The sequence below is a fragment of the Mytilus californianus genome, unplaced genomic scaffold, assembly GCF_021869535.1.
Source record: "Mytilus californianus isolate M0D057914Y unplaced genomic scaffold, xbMytCali1.0.p SCAF_4, whole genome shotgun sequence".
Classification (NCBI taxonomy): Eukaryota; Metazoa; Mollusca; class Bivalvia; order Mytilida; family Mytilidae; genus Mytilus; species Mytilus californianus.
In genome coordinates, this window is record NW_026262690.1 from 18,219,170 (window position 1) to 18,242,275 (window position 23,106).

The window sequence follows — 23,106 nt, forward strand, 5'->3', positions numbered from 1 at the left end:
TAAACTGAAAATAAACATGATAAATTGTTTCAACATTTAATGCATATGTGAAGGAGGAGTGCATGGTGTAATGGAAAAACTGAATTTTTATTTGTAGGAAATTCCAATAGTAGGGTGGAGGCAAACAAAAACTATTTATCAAGTGAATATTAATTGCACACTTCTTTTAACTTCCAATTCACAATGACTTCAGTTAAGTGTCAACATATGTATTTGCATTGAATTTCTGTCCACTGCAATGTTCTTCACCTTGTATCTGTGTCAAATTCAAGAATGGGCAGATCAAACCCCCTCATTTAGTATGTTAAAATATGGTCCAGACTCCAGTAGGTTAAGAGGATGCTTTGATGACCATAAGAGTTCACAAAAGCTGAGTAATTGGGTCAGGTACAAATGTAGCTTTTACAATTACAGTATATAATATCATCTTCTTAACACTGTACAACTATATATCATTCAGTGTTTTCTTGTCAATCATGGTGATGAGGGCTTTTTAAATTTTGAAAATTTAACTATCTCAAGTGGATAAATATCGCAATCAAGACGGATGTGTGTAAGAATATATATATATATATATATATGGCTATTACAATAAAATGTGCATAAAAAGCATTGTTTGTAACCAATTAACCACAAAAATGTAGAGCAATCAAACTCATATTACAATCATTATGCAATTGGTGTACAATCAATTTCTTTATAAACCTCAATATTTATTAGAGATAATTAGGTCAATGTTATCAGATAGCTACTTGCTTAATCCTTTGTCCAAGTCTTTGTAAATAAAGGATTTTCGCTTCAGTAAACTTTTTGATTGACATTTCTTTAAGCCAAAAAATAATAAAAACAGTTATCTTGCCTTTAAATTGTGGAAAAAAATTTAAATAACAAATATTTACCATTTTAAATGTTTGTTTCTGACTTTCATGTATATCTTTGTTGTGTACAACAGTATGTGGCTCTGTCAGTTTGTGTAAAGGAATGAGCAGATGTATTTAATGACCTAAATAAATCTGTTCTACTAACAATGTTTGCACACAGTGGAAGTGAACCAAGAACAGGAGGATATTATTATTAAATGAACATTAATTTTACTGCATGTCAAGGTCCACTTTGTTGATCAATACTTCTATGTCTTTTGATGTTTTTACATCTCATTGAATGAACTCCCCCTTTTTTGCATTCATTTTATTAAAATTATTTCATTCCATTTGCCTATTCAATCTTGTGCTTCCTATAATAAGTAATCTATCTGAATTTTCTAAAAATGTCTTTATTTCATAAAATCTTAAATAAATATAAAATATCCCCTTTTGTCAGAAAGGTAAGACAACAAGGTGAACTATTAAACTTAAAACTTGTTTATAATACCATAATGATTAAAAGGGTTTTTATTAAATCTGATGTCACCAATAGCATGTAAGGACTTCAGGCAGGTGTAGAAGAGGCAGATGTCTTTAATGATTTCTCTATCAAAATGTAAAGTCTATTTCTAAATTCCAATACAGATGGCTTGAGTCTTACAACATCAATAATAAAAATATGTAATTTAAATAATTTATTTAATCTGAAAGGTGTTAATTTCTCCAAATTCATTAATATTAGGGTTTTACTACATGTAAAAAGTATTTTAACCTGAAATTTATTTGAGGTTACTGATTTAAATTATTATATAAAATTGATCAATTACTGAAAATTAACAATGGGTTATAATTTTCATTAAGTATCAGTGCCCTTTGAAGGACTTAGGCACAAACTTTTTAACATGTAAACTATGCAAAATTGATAAAATTTGTAAAGGGTTTGCTGAACCCTGTGTCTTGCCTTCAACTACTGCTGTCAGTGTAAAAGTCATTTAAGAACAATCACTCCTATAAGGGAACTATTTCAACAAAATTTTAGTTGTTTGTAGCTGTCTTTCTGATCATTTTTATGCCCCAGCCGTAGCGGTGGGGGCATTAAGTTTTACCGTTGTCCGTCTGTATGTACGTCCCAAAATTGGTTTCCGTTCTCTGACTTGAGTTTGCCTCAACCAAATGTTATGAAACTTATACAAAATGCTTATTACAACAAAACACAAATCAAGTTTGAATTTTGGTGGCGTCACTTTAATCGTTCTAGAGTTATGCCCATTATAAATGGAATAAAATGCTCCGCTTTGCGCAGCTTGATACGACCACAGAGGTCGAACCCTGAACAGTTGGGGCAAGTATGGACACAACATTCAAGTTTGATACAGCTCTGAATTTGGATTGTGATTAAATATTTGACACAGCATAGGTTTCTGACACAGAATGAATGTGGTCTAAGAACATAATTTTTTTAATTTACCTATTATGGTCCAATATCCAAAATCTATATACATGGTTAGATTCAGCATATCAAAGAATCCAAAGAATTCAATTTTTGATGAAATCAAACAAAGTTTAATTTTGAACCCTTTTGACCTCAATGTGGACCAATTTTGATAACGGGGCCCAAAAATCAAAATACATGGTAAGATTCAGCATATCAAAGAACCCCATATATTCAATTTTTGTTGAAATCAAACAAAGTTTAATTTTGGACCCCAACTTGGACCAACTTGAAAACTGGGCCCATAATCAAAAATCTAAACACATGTTTAGATTCAGCATATCAAAGAACCCCAAGAATTCAATTTTTGTTAAAATCAAACTAAGTTTAATTTTGGACCCTTTGGACCTTAATGTAGACCAATTTGAAAACTGGACCCAAAATTAAAAATCTAAATACACGGTTAGATTTGGCATATCAAAGAACCCCAATAATTCAATTTTTGATGAAATCAAACAAAGTTTAATTTTGGACCCTTTTGACCTCAATATGAACCAATTTGATAGCGGGGCCCACAAATAAAAAAATCTAAATACATGGTTAGATTCAGCATATCAAAGAACCCCATATATTCAATTTTTGTTGAAATCAAACAAAGTTTAATTTTGGACCCCAATTTGGACCAACTTGAAAACTGGGCCCGAAATAAAAAATCTAAATACATGTTTAGATTCAGCATATCAAAGAACCCCATATATTCAATTTTTGTTAAAATCAAACTAAGTTTAATTTTGGACCCTTTGGACCTTAATGTAGACCAATTTGAAAACTGGACCCAAAATTAAAAATCTAAATACACGGTCAGATTTGGCATAACAAATAAATAAATTGTGCAATTAAAGATTACTTCTTGAAATCTGAAATGAGAAAAAATTGACCCCCCACAATTTCTTTTTATGGATTTTTTTGTAAAAAACAGAAAAGGTGCAACATTTGCAGATATTTTTACTGGTCTTCCTTTATAAATATGCATTTCTTTAAACATAATTTAAAAGCAGTGTAAGGGAAGTAATCAAAACATTGTATGTGGATTACCTCCCTTACACTGTTTTAAATTGTCTTAATTGTTCATTAACCATTACTTTATACATAATTTAAAAGCAGTGTAAGGGAGGTAATTCAAATGATGTATTTGATTTATCTCTCTTACACTGCTTTAAATTATGTTTTGTACTAAAGTATTTGTCCATATAAAAATGCTTGTTTTTTGCCCCGTTTTTGGCCCCTAATTCCTAAAATTTTGAGGCAATTACCCCCAAAATTACCTATTCAAACCATATCATTATTATTTGCTTTTTTATATAAATCAGAAATAACCAATTTAAAATGGAAAATTTTAAAGAAAAAAATCCCCCCCCCCCAAATTTTTTGAACCCCCTTATGATTCATCACCCCCAAACTCAATACCAGCCTTCCCTTTGTGATATGGTACCTTGCAGTACAATTTCAGAGAGATCCATACACTTGAACACAAGTTATTGTCTGGAAACTAGAAAAATGCTTGTTTTTTTGCCCCTTTTTGGCCCCAAATTCCTAAATGTTTAGGGCAATTACCCCAAACTCAAACCCAGCTTTCCCTTTGTGATATGGAACCTTGTGGTACAATTTCAGAAAGATCCATAAACTTACACACAAGTTATTGTCATGAAACTAGAAACAAGAGTGCACACGCTGAAATGTCTCGCCTTCTTTACTAATCATTGATATTATGTTGATAGTCCTAAATATAAAGCTTTATTACAACTGTCACATAAACTTAACATTAACCAAGTAAACTAAACATTGACCAATGAACCATGAAAATGAGGTCAAGGTCAGATGAACCATGCTAGGCAGGCATGTACAGCTAACAATTCTTCCATACAACAAATATAGTTGACCTATTGCTTATAGTTTAAGAAAAACAGACGAAAACACAAAAACTTAACACTGAGCAATGAACCTTGAAAATGAGGTCAAGGTCAAATAAAACCTGCGTGACTGACATATAGATCATAAAATATTTCCATACACCAAATATAGTTGAACTATTGCATATAGTATTAGAAAAAAAGACCAAAACTCAAAAACTTAACTTTGACCACTGAACCATGAAAATGAGGTCAAGGTAAGATGACACCTGCCAGCTAGACATGTACACCTTACAATCATTCCATACACCAAATATAGCTGACCTATTGCATGCAGTATTAGAAAGAAAGACCAAAACTCAAAAACTTAACTTTGACCACTGAACCATGAAAATGAGGTCAAGGTCAGATGACACCTGCCAGCTAGACATGTACACCTTACAATCATTCCATACACCAAATATAGTAGACCTATTGCATACAGTATAAGAAAAACAGACCAAAACACAAAAACTTAACTATAACCACTGAACCATGAAAATGAGGTCAAGGTCAGATGACACCTGCCAGTTGGACATGTACACCTTACAGTCCTTCCATACACCGAATATACTAGACCTATTGCTTATAGTATCTGAGATATGGACTTGACCACGAAAACTTAACCTTGTTCACTGATCCATGAAATGAGGTCGAGGTCAAGTGAAAACTGTCTGACGGGCATGAGGACCTTGCAAGGTACGCACATACCAAATATAGTTATCCTATTACTTATAATAAGAGAGAATTTAACATTACAAAAAATCTGAACTTTTTTTTCAAGTAGTCACTGAACCATGAAAATGAGGTCAAGGACATTGGACATGTGACTGACGGAAACTTCGTAACATGAGGCATCCATATACAAAGTATGAAGCATCCAGGTCTTCCATCTTCTAAAATATAAAGCTTTTAAGAAGTTAGCTAACGCCGCCGCCGCCGCCGGATCGCTATCCCTATGTCGAGCTTTCTGCGACAAAAGTCGCAGGCTCGACAAAAATGCTTATTTTTTGCCCCTTTTTGGCCCCTTATTCCTAAAATTTGGAGGCAATTACCCCCAAACTCAATTCCAGCTTTCCCTTTGTGATATGGAACCTTGTAGTACAATTTCAGAAAGATTCATAAACTTACACACAAGTTATTGTCATGAAACTAGAAAAATGCTTGTTTTTTACCCTTTTTTGGCCCCTAATTCCTAAAATTTTGAGGCAATTTCCCCCAAAATCAATCCCAGCATTCCCTTTGTGATATGGAAACTTGTGGTACAATGTCAGAGAGATCCATACACTAACACATAAGTTATGTCTGGAAGTTACAAAAATGCTTATTTATGGCCCCTTTGTGGCCCCCAATTCCTTAACTGTTGGTACCATAACCTCCAAAATCAATCCCAACCTTCCTTTTGTGGTATTGAACCGTATGGTAAAATTTCATAGAGATCCATTCACTTAAACTAAAGTTAGAGTGTGAAAACCAATGTGTCTTCGGACGACGACGACAATGCCAACATCATACCAATATACGACCACAAATTTTTTTTGTGGTCGTATAAAAATTGCTTTTTTTTTAGTTTCTGTTTTCTACTTAAGTTAGCCTCAACCAAATGTTATGAGACTTACACACATTGCTTATTACCACAAAACTCAGATCAAGTTCAAATTTGGGTAGCGTCACTTTTATTGCTCTTCAGTAATGTCCCTTTATAACTATATGATATGCAAGTGGGGGCATCATATGTGTCCACATGTGGACACTATCCACATTTATTACTTTTTAAAGTGTCTTAGTATCTTTTTTGTTTTAGTTTTCAAGATACTAGGCAAAAACACCAAAAATTGGTTAAAATCATCAATAACAAGCATTTATTCTCTGGCAGAGAGTGGTCTCATTGGCAATCATACAACATCTTCTTATTTTTATAAGAACTCAAATAATGAGTAGACTAACAATTTCAGCAAGGTTGATTTATTTAAGAAATTGTCTTGCTGATCAGTTTTGCTATTAAAGTGTTTATCTATCTATAATAGCTTTCAAGATAATAGTAAACTTAAAAAACACTAAAAAATTGGTAAAAAAAGCATTAACTCAAATAACCAGTCAACTGACTATTTTTGTGTTTTAAAGTTTTTATCTTTCTATTCCGGTTTTAAAGATATCAGGAAAAATTGCAAAAAAAATGTCATTAAAGCGCAATAACTCCTAGAAGTAGAAGACTGACAGTTTAGACATACATTACTTACATGTAATTTTTAATAAAATAAACTGCTTCGCCGAGCGCAGCTGGATACGACCGCAGAGGTCCAACCCTGAACAGTTGGGGCAAAAATGGACACAATATCACAGCTTGATACAGGTCTGAATTTGGATTGTAATTAAATATTTGGCACATTATAGGTTTCTGACACAGAGTAAATGTAGTCAAACAACTTGAAATTGGTTGTATGATTTGAATTTATATTCAATTGAAGACTTCTTGCTTTTGTGCAATACACTGTGCTGTTGCGCAATACTTAGTAGATCTGTTTTCAGACTATATACAAAGAATTAGCAAAATAAATTGTGACCCCCAATTTTTTTCTTTGGAAAATTGACAATTTCTTAAATCTTGAGGGAAATAAAATTACCCCCCTCCCCCCCCCCCTTCCAAAAAAAATATTTGAAATTTATGGGATTGATAAAAAAAAATGCCTAGTACATGTAGTTAGAATTACTTTTTTGCATTGAAAAGTAATATTATTTCTTTTGAAAAAAAAACCTGCAGAGAGCAGGACTTGAGGAAGGAGGCTGGGCTAACTAAGACACTGCATATATAAATCAATGTACATTGTATGGTAAAATAATTTCAAATGATCACCTCTTTTGCCACTGGTTCTAGTCCAGAATCTTTGTAGAATTTCACAATATCGTCTTTGATTTCACCTCCACCACTGGCTCCTCGTGTTGGCGTTGTCTGAATTATTTTCATCGGACTTGATTGGGCTGTAAAAAAAAAACTGCAGATCAGTGAATTTAATTAGTGCTTTTTCTCATAAATTTTTACATTGTGATTGATTTAAACACATTAAGTAGTTCTAGTCTCATATCCTTCAGTACATAAATTACCTTGGGAGGAGCTTTCTTCAAATTAAAATGCACATCAAAATCTTACTCAGACCCTTCAGGCAAAGATTAATGAAAAGGCCTCATTTTATTTCACTATCATGACTATTCAGTAAATCATGCAGCTTTGCCATTCTTCAAACAATAAGATTTACATACATGTACTCGAAATAAGTGCACAGTTAAGGCCAAAAAATAACAGCATCTGTGTTAACTGTACCCTAACCCACCCTTATATTTGAGAGCTGACTCTATAACTTTTTTCACTGAAAATTGGGCAAATTATATATTTTCACAGGTTTTATTCTTGACAGCGATGTTCTTTTTGTTCATACTCTAGCTTTATGCCAAGTATCGCCAAAAAGTATTGTGTAAAAACGAGTTAAAACATATACATGTCAAGGCTTCCAAAACGGTCATATATGCCGGACATTTGTATAATGTCCGGTAAAAGTCCGGCTGGGCAAAGCATGAAACGGTCATCTACTTTTTAGTTTTCAAGGCTTTAAGAGACGGTCATTTTAACATAATTCGCGATCTTTTTGACCTTTAACAGCCACACATTTCCGGTCATAAAAGTGACATGATCGTTAAGTACTATCAAAACAACCCCTACTTTAATACCTTCTCATTTTAATCAAGGCTAATTAGTTGTCAAACAGCTAAAATTTACCTGTTCAGGTGACAGGTAAACTATTTTGAATCGGACATTGATCGGTCTATTCAAAGTTATTTTCTTACATTTCAGCGGTTTGCATCTAATTAATTTAATCAAAAAGATTTAAATTATCAGAAATACGTTTACAACAAGAAATGAATGTAACAGGATGCTGTTACGAAGTCTCCCAAACGAAGCTCCCATAATTCGTAATTCCCAGGGTCGCCTGACATTGGGCAACTTCCAGTGAAAATTGGTTTGGTCCAGTAAAGTTATATGCATTAGTGATGCCTGGGGACTAACCTTGTATATCATTCAAATCATCTTGGCATGACAAACCAGATTATATATGGTTTAAAGGTGGGGATCTCGACCATTTACAAGATACTAGAACATTGGGGGTGGGGAGGAACCCCTGGGGACTGGGCCTATACGTCATTCAAATGTTCATTACATGACGAACAGGAATATATATGGTTTAGGGGTGGGGATCTCAACCATTTACAAGATATTAGAACATTGGGGGTGGGGGGACCCCTGGGGACTGACCGTATACGTCATTCAAATGTTCGAGACATGACAAATAGGAATATATATGGTTTAGGGGTGGGGATCTCAACCATTTACAAGATAGTAGAACTTCCTCAAATGGCAGGGGGTAGGGGTGACCCCTGGGGACTAACCCTGTATTTCATTTGATGTGCTTTATCATGACAAACCAGAATATATATGGTTTAGGGATGGGGATCTCGACCATTTACAAGATATTAGAACTTTCTCAAATGGCAGGGGGTGGGGGTGACCCCTGGGGACTAACCCTGTATTTCATATGATGTGCTTTATCATGACAAACTAGAATATATATGGTTTAGGGGTGGGGATCTCGACCATTTACAAGATATTAGAACTTTCTCAAATGGCAGGGGGTCGGGATGACCCCTGGGGACTAACCCTGTATATCATTCAAACCATCTTAGCATGACAAACCAGAATATATATGGTTTAGGGGTGGGGATCTTGACCACTTAGAAGATATTAGAACTTTCTTAAATGGCAGGGGGTGGGAGTGACCCCTGGGGACTAACCCTGTATTTCATTTGAAGTGCTTTATCATGACAAACCAGAATATATATGGTTTAGGGGTGGGGATCTCGACCATTTACAAGATATTAGAACTTTCTCAAATGGCAGGGGGTCGGGATGACCCCTGGGGACTAACCCTGTATATCATTCAAACCATCTTAGCATGACAAACCAGAATATATATGGTTTAGGGGTGGGGATCTTGACCACTTAGAAGATATTAGAACTTTCTTAAATGGCAGGGGGTGGGAGTGACCCCTGGGGACTAACCCTGTATTTCATTTGAAGTGCTTTATCATGACAAACCAGAATATATATGGTTTAGGGGTGGGGATCTCGACCATTTACAAGATATTAGAACTTTCTCAAATGGCAGGGGGTCGGGATGACCCCTGGGGACTAACCCTGTATATCATTCAAACCATCTTAGCATGACAAACCAGAATATATATGGTTTAGGGGTGGGGATCTTGACCACTTACAAGATATTATAACTTTCTTAAATGGCAGGGGGTGGGGGTGACCCCTGGGGACTAACCCTGTATTTCATATGATGTGCTTTATCATGACAAACCAGAATATATATGGTTTAGGGGTGGGGATCTCGACCATTTACAAGATATTAGAACTTTCTCAAATGGCAGGGGGTCAGGATGACCCCTGGGGACTAACCCTGTATTTCATATGATGTGCTTTATCATGACAAACCAGAATATATATGGTTTAGGGGTGGGGATCTTGACCATTTACAAGATATTAGAACTTTCTCAAATGGCAGGGGGTCGGGATGACCCCTGGGGACTAACCCTGTATATCATTCAAACCATCTTAGCATGACAAACCAGAATATATATGGTTTAGGGGTGGGGATCTTGACCACTTAGAAGATATTAGAACTTTCTTAAATGGCAGGGGGTGGGGGTGACCCCTGGGGACTAACCCTGTATTTCGTTTGATGTGTTTTGTCATGACAAACCAGAATATATATGGTTTAGGGGTGGGGATCTCGACCATTTACAAGATATTAGAACTTTCTCAAATGGCAGGGGGTCGGGGTGACCCCTGGGGACTAACCCTGTATATCATTCAAACCATCTTAGCATAACAAACCAAAATATATATGGTTTAGGGGTGGGGATCTTGACCACTTACAAGGTATTAGAACTTTCTTAAATGGCAGGGGGTGGGGGTGACCCCTGGGGACTAACCCTGTATTTCATTTAATGGGCTTTATCATTTAGAACATTTTCAATTAAAAAGATTGTGTCTATCACAAACGGTTTTCAATTTATAATCATTTGAAAATTTAAAAAAATAAAATCCCATAGGGTTCTATAGTAAAACCCTCTTTTCTTTTGCCCCTCAAAGTACCCCTTTATAAACCCCATTGCACAAACAAAACCCTGATTGCACCACTAGACATGTTAGTCTAACATATTGTGAAACCCTAAGTTAATCTGACAAGCGGTTTTGGAGAACGGGTGCGGACAAGTTCAAATTTAAAAGTGGCGGAAGAAGAAGAAGAAGAAGAAGAAGAAGAAGAAGAAGAAGAAGAAGAAGAAGAAGAATAATAATAATAATAAGAACTGAGCAAAAACAATAAGTCTTCCCAAACTTCGTTTGGGAGACTTAAATATGATTTGATGAAAAAATTAAAAAGGTGAAAATGAAAAATCGTCATAACCACGTTGTTTGAACCTAGAGACATGGCTCTGTTTGAACTACAATGTAGTACACGATGCGCAAACAGGTGTGAAATTTAATTATGCATCCTAATTTCTTCAAAAAATGCTTAAATTGTCATTGATACCTTTATCTCACGTTTATTTCGAATATTTTCTTGAAGAAATAACGTAGAAAGAGCTACTTCCACTCATTCACGCTTTGCAAACGTACACGGAATTTACGTATCCATCTCTGGTCCATGTTTAACCATTGTCAAGATAACATCCGGTATAAAAACGAAAGTAAAGTTTTTGAAGACGTTATTTTGCACAAATAAAGTCTAAGGCAGATATAAGTACGCTGATGTTGCACACTTCGAATGATGCACTGCCAATTTAACAGTTTACGTCAGAACTTCGAATTTGAATCAAAGAAAGTTTAATATCGTTTTTTTTAATGTCAATCATTGGGATGGCCAACTCGGCAACTGATTACCATAATCAATTGCCTTTTGTTTATTTAGTCTTAAGGGATTAAAATCGGGATAATATATAAAATGTCCGGCTGGCTAAAAATAATTTTGGAAGCCCTGACCAAGACTTCCAAAACGGTCATATATTCCGGACAATTGTATAATGTCCGGTAAAAGTCCGGCTGGGCAAAGCATGAAACGGTCATCTACTTTTTAGTTGTCAAGGCTTTCTTAAGAGACGGTCGTTTTAGCATAATTCACGATCTTTTTGACCCAACCTTTTGCCTTTAACAGCCACACATTTCCGGTCATAAAAGTGACATGATGATTAATTACTATCAAAACAACCCCTACTTCAATACTTTCTAATTTTAATCAAGGCTAATTAGTTGTTGGACAGCTGAAATCTACCTGTTCAGGTGACAGGTAAACTATTTCCAGTACCGGACATCGTATAAATTGATCTGTCTATTCAAAGTTAATTTCTTACATTTCAGCGGTTTCTATCTAATTGATTTAGTCCAAAAGACTGAAATTATAAGAAATACGTTTATAAACATGATTTGATGAAAAATTTAAAAAGGTTTTAAATGAAAAATCGTAAGAACTACGTTGTATGAACTAGAACACGTGTGCGCATGTGCACAGTAGGGAAATTTAATTATGCATCCTACATTTCTTAAAAAATGATAAAAATTATCATTGATACCTGTATCTAACGTTCATTTCAAGTATTTTGTTGAAGAAATAACGTGGAAAGAGCTTCTACACTCAGTCGTGCTTTGTGAACATACACGGATTTTACGTATCCGTTTCTGGTCCATGTTTTACCATTGTCAGGTCAACATCCGGTGTTAGGAAAATGTGATTTTAAAAACGAAAGTAAAGTTTTTGACAACGTAATTTTGCACAAATAAAGAGTCTAAGGCAGTTATGAGCACGCTGATGTGCACACTTCGAATTATGCACTGCCAATTTAACAGTTTACGTCCAAACATCAAATTCACATCAAAGTAAAGTTTAATATTGTTTTTTTTTTAATCTAATGTCAATCATTGGGATGGCCATCTGATTACCATAATTGCCTTTTGTGACTTAGTCTTAAGGGATTAAAATCGGGATAAGATATAAAATGTCCTGCTGGCTCAAATATTTTTTGGAAGCCCTGCAGTGAACACTTATATTTTTTTTTTGGCCTAATATTAATGCTTTTACAAGTCTATACAATAATAAAATGCTTCCCCGAGCGCAGCCTGATACGACCGCAAAGGTCGAACCCTGAACAGTTGGGGCAAGTTTGGACACAATATTCAAGCTTGGGATGTTTGGAAAAAAAAAAATTATGAAAAAAAATCCCACCCCCAAATTTTTTTTTTAAGAAAAAAGTATGAACCACCCACCCCCCCCCCCCCCCCCCCCCCAAACAATTTGGAAAAATCCTCCCCCAAATTTTTTTGGAAATTTTGAAGATTTCTTTCTTTTCAGGAAAAATGTACAATTTCAGAGAGGTCCATAAACTTTAACACAACTTCACAAGGTTATTGTCTGGAAACTAGAAAAATGCTTGTTTTTGGCCCCTTTTTTGCCCCTTATTCCTGAACGTTTGAGGCAATTACCCCCAAACTCAATCCTAGCAAATTTTTTGCAGTAGATCAATGTGCATCTTCAACAAGCTACAAATCACCCTTCTCGGACAAGGTTGCCGGCAACAAACCAGTCAATAGCTAGTTGTGACAAGGCTGGCAGCAAATACTGGCCAATTGAATTTTTGATACAAAGTTACTATAAAGTCCATCCCCTACCTGATCTGTTTAATAGACAGATAGTTGTAGGCCAAAAATTCACAAAATTGTCAGGAAAAAAGTTCACTATTAATTAGTAAACAATGTGTGAATATGCATCGTCCGAAAGGAAAATTCTTGAAATAATGCTTTCATTTAAGATTGCACAGTTAATTGAATTGTTCACAAATATGGTTAAATAAAGATTTATCAAATAGTAATATTACAAAGGATATACTTCTTGGCCACATGAATCAAGCCACTTACAAGACACTAGTATTTGCCAGTATTGACAACTTGAGGAGTCTTGATCATGGCAGTAAACACGTGTTCCACTGGTAAATACCGGGGGCTGTTTTCACTTCATTTCCTTAATCAAAGAGCTGATACTGTAGCTCTTGAGTTGGAAGAAGATACATGAAAGGATAACTTGAATTACAAAGAAAGCAGACCACACCAAGTGGCCAACCCAGCCTGCTATGTGCCATTGTTGCTTTCAACATATTTGTTTTCTTCCAAAAAATAATATACATAGTCAGGTCTCCACCAAAACATATTAAACTAAACATAAAAATCTCCTAATATTGTTTGATTCAAATTAAATTTTCTATTATTCCATACATTGCATCTCAGCAAGTTCAACTTGAGGGAAGCAAATATACCAAGAATTGATTGGGATTCACTTGAAAGTTTTATTGTGGAAGGTGATTATTCACCATAGGTATTCCAGCTTCCTTTGTCAATAACAAGAGTGCACACGCTGAAATGTCTCGCCTGTTTTACTCACCATTGAAAGTCTTAATGATAAAGGTTTTACTACAAAAATTTCATACACTTAACATTTTTAAAGATCCATGACAATGAGGTCAAGGTCAGATAAAAACTGTCACACAGAAATGTACACCTTACAATTATTCCATACACCAAATATGGTTGTCCTATTGCTTATGGTAATCGAAAAACAGACCAAAACACAATAAAATGCTCCGCTGGGGTGAAGCTTGATACGACCGCAGAGGTCGAACCCTGAACAGTTGGGGCAAGTATGGACACAACATTCAAGCTTGATACAGCACTGAATTTGGATTGTAATTAAATATTTGACACAGCATAGGTTTCTGACACAGAATGAATCAGAATGTGGTCTAAGAACTTAAAAAATTTTAATTTACCTATTCAAACCATATCATTATTATTTGCTTTTATATATAAATCAGAAATAACCAATTTAAAATGGAAAAAAAAATCCCCCCAAATTTTTTGAACCCCCTTATGATTCATCACCCCCAAACTTAATCCCAGCCTTCCCTTTGTGGTATGGTACCTTGCAGTACAATTTCAGAGAGATCCATACACTTGAACACAAGTTATTGTCTGGAAACTAGAATAATGCTTGTTTTTAGGCCCCTTTTTGGCCCCAAATTCCTAAACATTTAGGGCAATTACCCCAAACTCAAACCCAGCTTTTCCCTTTGTGATATGGAACCTTATAGTACAATTTCATAAAGATCAATACACTTACACACAAGTTATTGTCCTGAAACTAGAAAAATGCTTGGTTTTTTTGCCCCTTATTCCTAAAATTTTGAGGCAATTACCCCCAAAATCAATCCCAGCCTTCCTTTTGTGGTATTGTACCTTGCAGTACAATTTCAGAGAGATCCATACACTTGAACACAAGTTATTGTCTGGAAACTAGAAAAATGCTTATTTTTTGCCCCTTTTTGGCCCCTTATTCCTAAACATTTTGGGCAATTACCCCCAAACTCAATTCCAGCTTTCCCTATGTGATATGGAACCTTGTAGTACAAATTCAGAAAGATCCATACACTTACACACAAGTTATTATCATGAAACTAGAAAAATGCTTGTTTTTTGCCCCCAATTCCTTACATTTTGAGGTAATTACCCCCAAAATCAATCCCAGCATTCCCTTTGTGATATGGAAGTTCCCAGGAACCTTGCATTGTGGTACAATGTCAGGGAGATCCATACACTTACACACAAGTTATGTCTGGAAGTTATAAAAATGCTTATTTTTGGCCCCTAATTCCTTAACTGTTGGTACCATAACCCCCAAAATCAATCCCAACCTTGCTTTTGTTTTATTGAACCTTATGGTAAAATTTCATAGAGATCCATTTACTTTAACTAAAGTTAGAGTGCGAAAACCAATGTGTCTTCAGACGACGACGATGCCAACGTCATACCAATATACGACCGCAAAATTTTTTTGTGGTCGTATAAAAACAGACCAAAACACAAAAACTTAACATTGACCTATGAAAATGAGGTCAAGGTCAGATGACACCAGCTAGACAGACATGTACACCTTACAATCATTCCATAAACCAAATATGGTTGTCCTATTGCTTACAGTACTTGAAAAACAGACCAAAACACAAAAAATTAACAATGACCAATGAACCATGAAAATGAGGTCAAGGTCAGATGAAACTTAAATTTGAGCAACACTAACCCAACAATCAATCATGAACTGCTATACATGTAGTTGTTATCATATTTGAAAGCAGTTCAAAAGTCTTCATTAATTGATTTTTTATGTTTGTTTTTTGTGTTGTGCTGTTACACAATTGTCCCTTTTCAAGGGTTTGGTTTTGAGCACTTGTTAAAACAATTCAAACCCAGTCATTTTCTGTATTTGCTTGTCCCTAGTCAGGAACCTGTGATAATTTTAATGACAAATTCATTTCCTTGAGTCAGACAATTGGACTGACACAACTAGCCCAAATAATTATGATGTCTTGAAAGGCTATTTCAGTCTTCACAATAGACTTTTGAATCTAAAGACCCGAAGCTGAATTTTAAGAAAATTTTAGTTAAGATTATATTGGCCTGGGGAGAGGATTTGTACAGGCCCGATAGAAGTTTTACAAGCCTGGGCTGGTGGGCCTCTGGTTGAGCGTGCGGACTGCTATTTTAATTTTTTGCTGCGACGCCTTCCTACGACGTCATAATGCTGAGGCCATTTTTCATGGTCAGACTTACATTTGTGTAAGAGACCCAATTTTGCCATGAAATCTGCACTGACGGCTAGAAATGTTTGCATATATACAAATTCTTACCTTTTGTGTGTTTGTTGGTGCAAAAAAGTACCTATAATTTCCTTTTTAAAGTAATGAGAAAATAAGTTACAATTCCCAGAAATTCAGGTCTGACAAATTTTACTGAGTTTAATGCAAAAAATTTATTTTATACTATCCGAAAGTAAAGCATCTTGGGAAATCAGGGAAACGTTTTAAAAAGCAGTAGATTATTGCCAACCTCGGATGGAATTATAACTTATTTTTTCATTACTCTTGGAAATTTCTGGAAATATTTTGCACTTACAAGCACAAAAAGGTAAGAATTTGTATATATGCTAAAATTTCTAGCCGTCAGCGAGATTTCATGGCACAATTGGGTCTCAGAGTTGAGAAGAAATTCTCTCTCAGAAGTCTAACGAAAAAATGGCTTCAGCTTTATGACATCATATATATAGGAAGGCATCACAGCAAAAAATTAAAATAGCCTTTCAAGACATCATAATTATTTGGACTATATCATAATTAATCACAACATAATTAAGTCAGACATTTCAAATTTTTATCATCTAATGATCTGGACTGAGAATGTCCCGGGTCATACTGTATCATGATCATGAGAGCCAAGAAGACAGATACTGAAACTGATTATTTTAAATTGTGTGTGATCATTTGATGCATTTTCATGGAAAACTCTGTTTATCATCATCAAGTAGAAGTTAAAAATGCTTGTAAATGATTTAAGAACACACCGCGAGAGTTAAGAAAAGTCAGAATCACTAAAAAACAATTGGGAAAGTTAAATCAACAAGCATTCTGAGAGTATTGCATGGCAATACATAGTCCACTACCGGTTAAAAATTCATTGTATTGGAACAAAATGCTAACTTGATCTATAACTTGTCATGGTGTTAACTATATAACAAATATCAAGTCAACATCGTCAAAAATGATGAAAAAAAAGAATTGAAAACTGATTATTAAAGTGAATTTTCTAAGTCCAAGGACCATAACTCTGCACAAAATCATCAGACCGGAACAAAATTCGAACTTGATCTGTAACTTGTCATAATAAAACAATACACCAAATATCATATCAATATCTTCAAGCACGAAGAAAAAAAGTGTGGAAAACTGATTTGCCGGACTGACAGATGGACAGACAGACTGACGGAGTGCAAACCTAAAGTTCCCTTCGACTTTGTCGGTAGGCGACTAAAAATAAATGTGGTGCGAGTGTGCAGAAAACCTGTACTTAAAAGATATCATTAGAATTCTAATTTGAAATTAAAAGAGTTTCATCCTTTAGTAAACTACTGTTAAATATATCCATCACATTAATGTTTGAAGTATCTTAGCTAATTATAAAACAAAACACGTGTGTCAGGATGAAACACCAAAATGCAGGGGTTAAAAAATTATGTTACAGCTCACTAGCCCAGGACTTATTGGTAGCAGGATTTTACTAGCCTTGATGGAAGAACTGCTAGCCCAGCAAAACTGACCTGCTAACCTGAGTATGCCATACAAATTCAGAGTTTGGTGCATAATACAAAGTGGGTGTCCCTTGTTTTGAAAGTGACATTATACACTGTATTTAATAAAAATCAAATAATTTTTTGTTTTATTAATTATAACAAGGATCTTAACTTTTTATTAGAGTGATTGGGAAAATAACTTCAATATTCACAAAACATCATCTCTAGTTTATCATCATTCAACAACAGTCGACGTTCCCCAGGGGAATCTTTCTGTCCATGACACTATAAATGATCATTTCGCTATTTTCGGTCATATTTGGCATTTTTTGGGGGATGAATTTTCAGCCTCATTACTCCTTCATCTACCGTTTTTCGTTTTGAAACTGGCGAAGTTCCTGGGGTGCCCATACTAAAATATGTAGAACTATATTATGTTGCACCAGACCCAGCCAAACTTATATTGTTTTAACAGGTCAGGAGGTCCGGTAACAAATATTTTTTACTGGACCTTCATTGCTGTTACAGGACCTACTTATTATCATCGGTGAGCAGTGCGAAAGGCTGCGAACTTGCTGGGGGCATGCCCCCCCTCCCTGAAAAATTTTGAAAAATTAGATGCAAAATCCTGCATTCTGAGTGCTTTGACTATGATAAATGAAGTAACCAAAACTACTATCTGGTACTACACTTTTGCATGTTTAATCACATTGAAACAAACTTCATTTTTTAAGACTTTATTTAACGTGTTTCAGGCACATGCATAATGAACCGGGGGAAAAAGAAATGCCGGAAACTGACGCATCGAGATACAAAATCTTCAAAATATTCAAATTGAAAGGGTTGGGCAGTAAGGGAAAAGCCAGTGAGCCTTAAAATCGTCTTATAATATGTTTTTTAAAAAAAGAAGTCACATTAGAAATGCCAATTTTCAGGGAATGCATAAAATAGTTGACAAGAAAATCTCGCCGTGTGTCAATGGAAGCGTGGTTTCATTGGCTGCTTTTTATATTATTGCATTCTGATTGGGTTACTATTTGTGTTGCCCATATATATCTTTAAATATGACTAGGGTATTTCCGAGATCCTAATTAGTATAAGGACAATTGTTTTTCATTAATCTCGGGAGGAAAACAATATTTTGTGTTTGATATAGCAACACATTTTTCCCAATTTTAATACTGCATGCTTCAAAATATGTACAGGACAGGAGGTCCTGTAGTTCACAGGATGGTGGCGGACCTTCAATTTTTTTACAGGTCATGACCTGCGGTCCGACGATGTTTGGGTTGGTCTGTTGCACGGTTTCCTGCTAAACAGCTGTCCGACAAGACAGGTCAATATTGATCACTGCATCATACCCCCCCGTACTGTTAATTGAAAATCTCGACATAAGCAATGTACAATACCCCGTGTACTGAGAAATTTATATTGAAAGTACGGGAATTGCGATCAATACATGATACTGGTACCGGTCCACCCAGTTATTTATCCTATTTTTAAAACATGTACAAAATCAGTTCAAATTCTTGGAATCCTGGATGACGTAATTGAATCTGATTGGCTAAAATAAAATAGCGAGGAAGGGATTTTCCACTTTTTACTTTGATGACGCCAATTTTTTGTTACTAGTCCGTCGGGCATATTGGGTTTCAAGTTTTGATTGCCAGAGGGGTAAATTCTCTAGTCCCGGGTGTCAGGCTAGTGGCCTTGAAAATGGAACGATTAACCAATCACGTTTTGTAGGTGATACATTGTTATGCAAAAGCTATTTATTCTTCATATTCTTTCATATTTTTATTAGTCTTAAATATTAAGATATAAGAAGATGTGGTATGAGTGCCAATGAGACAACTCTCCATCCAAGTCACATTTGTAAAAGTAAACCATTAAAGGTTAAAGTACTCTTTATTTTTTTTGCCCATTTTTCTCTATTCTGTAAACCCCCATCCACACCCTCCTTCATAATTTGCCACTTCCGTTAATGTTGTTTAACTCTAAGGCTGCAGTTTATTAAACAGGTCATGATAGAGACAAAAATTGATAATTCATATCACGTTTTCTTGTGATCACTTATTTAGATTATTATATATGATAGTCATATCTAAGAAACTGCAATATCTGAAGCTATCTTAATTGCATGGAAGCACACTAGAGCACAAAATATTGTAAAAATTAAAAATGCCTAGATTGTTTTTCTGCATAGCTTTTTTCAACTTGAAACTTCTCCGGGTATTCGTGTAGGCCTTTTCAACTTTTCAATGTTTAACCTGGGATAGCCCCCAGTTTCCATTTCAGCATCCAATGAGATCGAATCCTTGATTGTTTGTTTACAATGAGTGGTATTTATAGATTGTGTTTATTGCAAGCACATGGTCGAGCCTCATTCTCGATTTCGTTGTTAATTAGGTATATTGTGTTGACGACTGGTTCCCTTTGATTAGTAACAAACCCATATAAAATAAAATAGGGATACCTGATAAAAACAAGGTCAGCGAAAAATTTGTAACGTGTTTTCAATAAAATACCGGCTACAATTTTGCAAACAATTTCAGATGATCACTAGACCAATCGGGGAATCACCAGTGCTTCTGCACAAGTCCGATGAGATTTTTACTAGACAGGGAAATTCAGGCTTAACGTTGCAGACTGACTGTACATTTGTATTTACAAATTTGTTGCCGATTATGTCTACAAATTTGTGTTCGAGATGAGGCATGTAAGTTGTAAAATTGTCAAGCACAGAAAGGGGTACAGAAACACTCCTGGAAAGGTCTATGTTTATACTTAGACCATACAGCAATATTGGATTCCGGAAGATAGAAAATCTTCTTCCACCAAAAATAAAATGTTTTACAGGTTAGCAAACATGTTTAACCCTGCCATATTCTGTATGAGCCTGTCCCAAATCAGTAGCTTGTTGTTATTTGCTGCTACATGTATATATATAATATTTGTTTTTTAGTTAGTTTTGAACATGAACAGGCCGTTAGTTTTCTCGTTTGAATTGTTTACATTGGTCATTTCAGGGTCTTTTAAAGCTTATTATGCGGTATAGGTTTTGCTAATTGTTGAAGATCGTACAGTGGCCTATAGTTATTAACTTCTATATATCTCGTGGAGAGTTCTCATTGACAACCATACCACATCTTCTTATTTCTATATTACAAATATATCTTTCATTTTCTTTACTTAAAAATTGTCTTCTAGAACATCAGGACGACATGTCACAATATCCCTTTGGGTAGCCTAGAAAAGTGAAGGAACTAGACAAGACAGGATATCCCAGTATGCCTAGTACAGTTAGCACTGGGTATATAAAATCCTGTAGTAGGGAGCATATTTGACCCTGCCTTCTAAATTGATTATGTTCTGTCTTCTGCTTCCTTGTCCAAGTTACTGGTCATCATATTTGTAGCTGTTCTATGCAAGTTTGTAATTGTGTGATTTACCTTTTGATAGTTCATCTGAAATAATTCTAATTCCTAAAACTGTACCCATACCCCCTTTTTTTAAAACCTTTTTATTTACATTTTTTGAATATCCGGATATAAGCGGATTGACAAAATTACATCACTGTCCCTGTTCTTGGTTTAAGAAATTTAAAAAAAGGCTTTATTTCTTTCAAGTAATATAGAATGACATTGTTTATATTGCCATAAACAAAAGAGCACGAGGATTCTTTTTGAAACAAGGGGGATAATTCGAGGGAAAATTTACCATCATCCATCCACAAACTGGCCAGTGTTGTATTGGAATTCGCCATTTTTCCGAATATCTACTGCAAAATATCCATCCCTGAATGTACAAATATAATGTTTATGTCTCTCTTCAAGCAAAAAATAGTCTGTTTAGTCAATATTATCTCAATAAATCAAGGGTCTTGTATCTCCCAATGACAAAATGGCGTCCACAGAAACTTTTCGGTCCTTGGAATGTGCTGCAAAGTTAGAGAATTCTGCATGCATACGACTGCAAAGTTTCAAATATGTCATTTTGAAGATTGGCGATAAAGTTAGAACATGCCAGTTAGCTATCAAATCTAAGTCTGTTGAACATGCAAGGAATGTTTTGTGTATCGGATCTTTTCCTGAGAATCCGAGCTTGGCGGCGACAATGACCGAAATGATACGATTGGTCCACTGTACCACGTGAAATGCACACCGCGCTTGCGTTAAAAAAAGTTCGGGAATATTTTGGATCCTTCTGTCAAAGTGTAGTTATTAACTTTGGACACCCCAGAATTTACTAATTATGCAATTTTCGGTATACAAAGATTTCTACACAGTAGCTCAGCTTCCAGATCATTTAAAGAAGCATCAGCTACGATTAAAAAATAGATAATTACATGATTTTTTTGTTCCAAAACTTAGTCAGTTATAAATTTTAACTTGAAGCGGAATATAGTCACTTGATATGGTTCAATTTTGTCAAAATTATATCAAACACATCACTGATGTATTTTATTTGCTTTCAATTCAACAAATCTATCTCCCTCGATCCCGTATTCATGCAACCTTTAATTTGTCCCTTAGCTGGAGATAGGTTACGTATATTAATAAAGCTAGGTACGTCAAGTTAAAAAAAAAAGAAACTTTAAAACATTGAAAAGTGAAACAAGGGCGCTACAAGAAAGAATTATTTCATTGACTGAAGTTCGGCCCAGAGGCGGATTTAGGGGGCCAGGGGGCCCGCCCCCCCCCCCTTTTTGAGGGAAAAATTTAGTTGATTATATTGGAAATCACTGAAGCATGACTGGAGCGGGCCCCCTCTTAGGCAATCAGTGGGCCCCCACTTATGAAAATTTCTGGATCCGCCACTTCGGCCCACAAAAAAAATCATTCATATACACAAGGATGCCTATACTATATAAATCCTTGATATACCGGAAAACGATGAATGGCTTACATATAAAAATTCTAAAAATGTGCGCACGGTCAACGCTTTTACAACCCTATGAAATTACTAAAAGAAGCATTCAATACTTATAATTACATTTTTTCGCTTTGATCATGAAAACACGATTACTATCATTTTTTTCTTTTATTTACCTGTGCACTTTATTGTGGAAACGTGTGTCATCATGTTACGAAAGCCTATTAGGGTCACAAAAAAAAAAAATATTTATCTCGTAATTACGAGATAAATATCTCGTAATTACGAGAAAACTATCGCGTAATTACGAGATCATTATCGCGTAATTACGAGAAAACTATCGCGTAATTACGAGATAATCATTTTTTATCTCGTAATTACGAGATAATTATCGTGTAACTACGAGATAACTATCGCGTAATTACGAGAAAATTATCTCGTAATTACGACATAAAATTACATATATATATATATATATATATATAGAAACGCCTAAAAAGTGTACACAACAACACCAATAACAAAAAAAGGAACTATAAATGTAATTATTTATAAATATTTCGGATAACAGATATCCTTCATCAGTAAATATGATTGTGATGTTGAATGAATCATTTATCAGTCTACTTAGATTAAACTATACAAATCTTGAAATTTATACAATAAAAATGTCAAACCGAACATCAGGTAAGACGCTTGCACAATTC

General features: G+C 35.0%; 1 protein-coding gene across 1 annotated transcript in view; it reads right to left on the bottom strand.

The window, feature by feature from the left end:
• LOC127737606 (transcription factor Dp-1-like) overlaps positions 1-21,643 on the bottom strand; it is a 47,525-nt gene extending 25,882 nt beyond the window's left edge. Inside the window, exons 1-2 of the mRNA XM_052248446.1 lie at positions 21,245-21,643; positions 7,099-7,223 (exon numbers count right to left, since the gene is read on the bottom strand). Coding sequence (XP_052104406.1) covers positions 7,099-7,223; positions 21,245-21,290 — 171 coding nt within the window. The 5' untranslated portion in view covers positions 21,291-21,643. The remainder of the gene's footprint in view (positions 1-7,098; positions 7,224-21,244) is intronic.
• Positions 21,644-23,106: the final 1,463 nt, after the last annotated feature.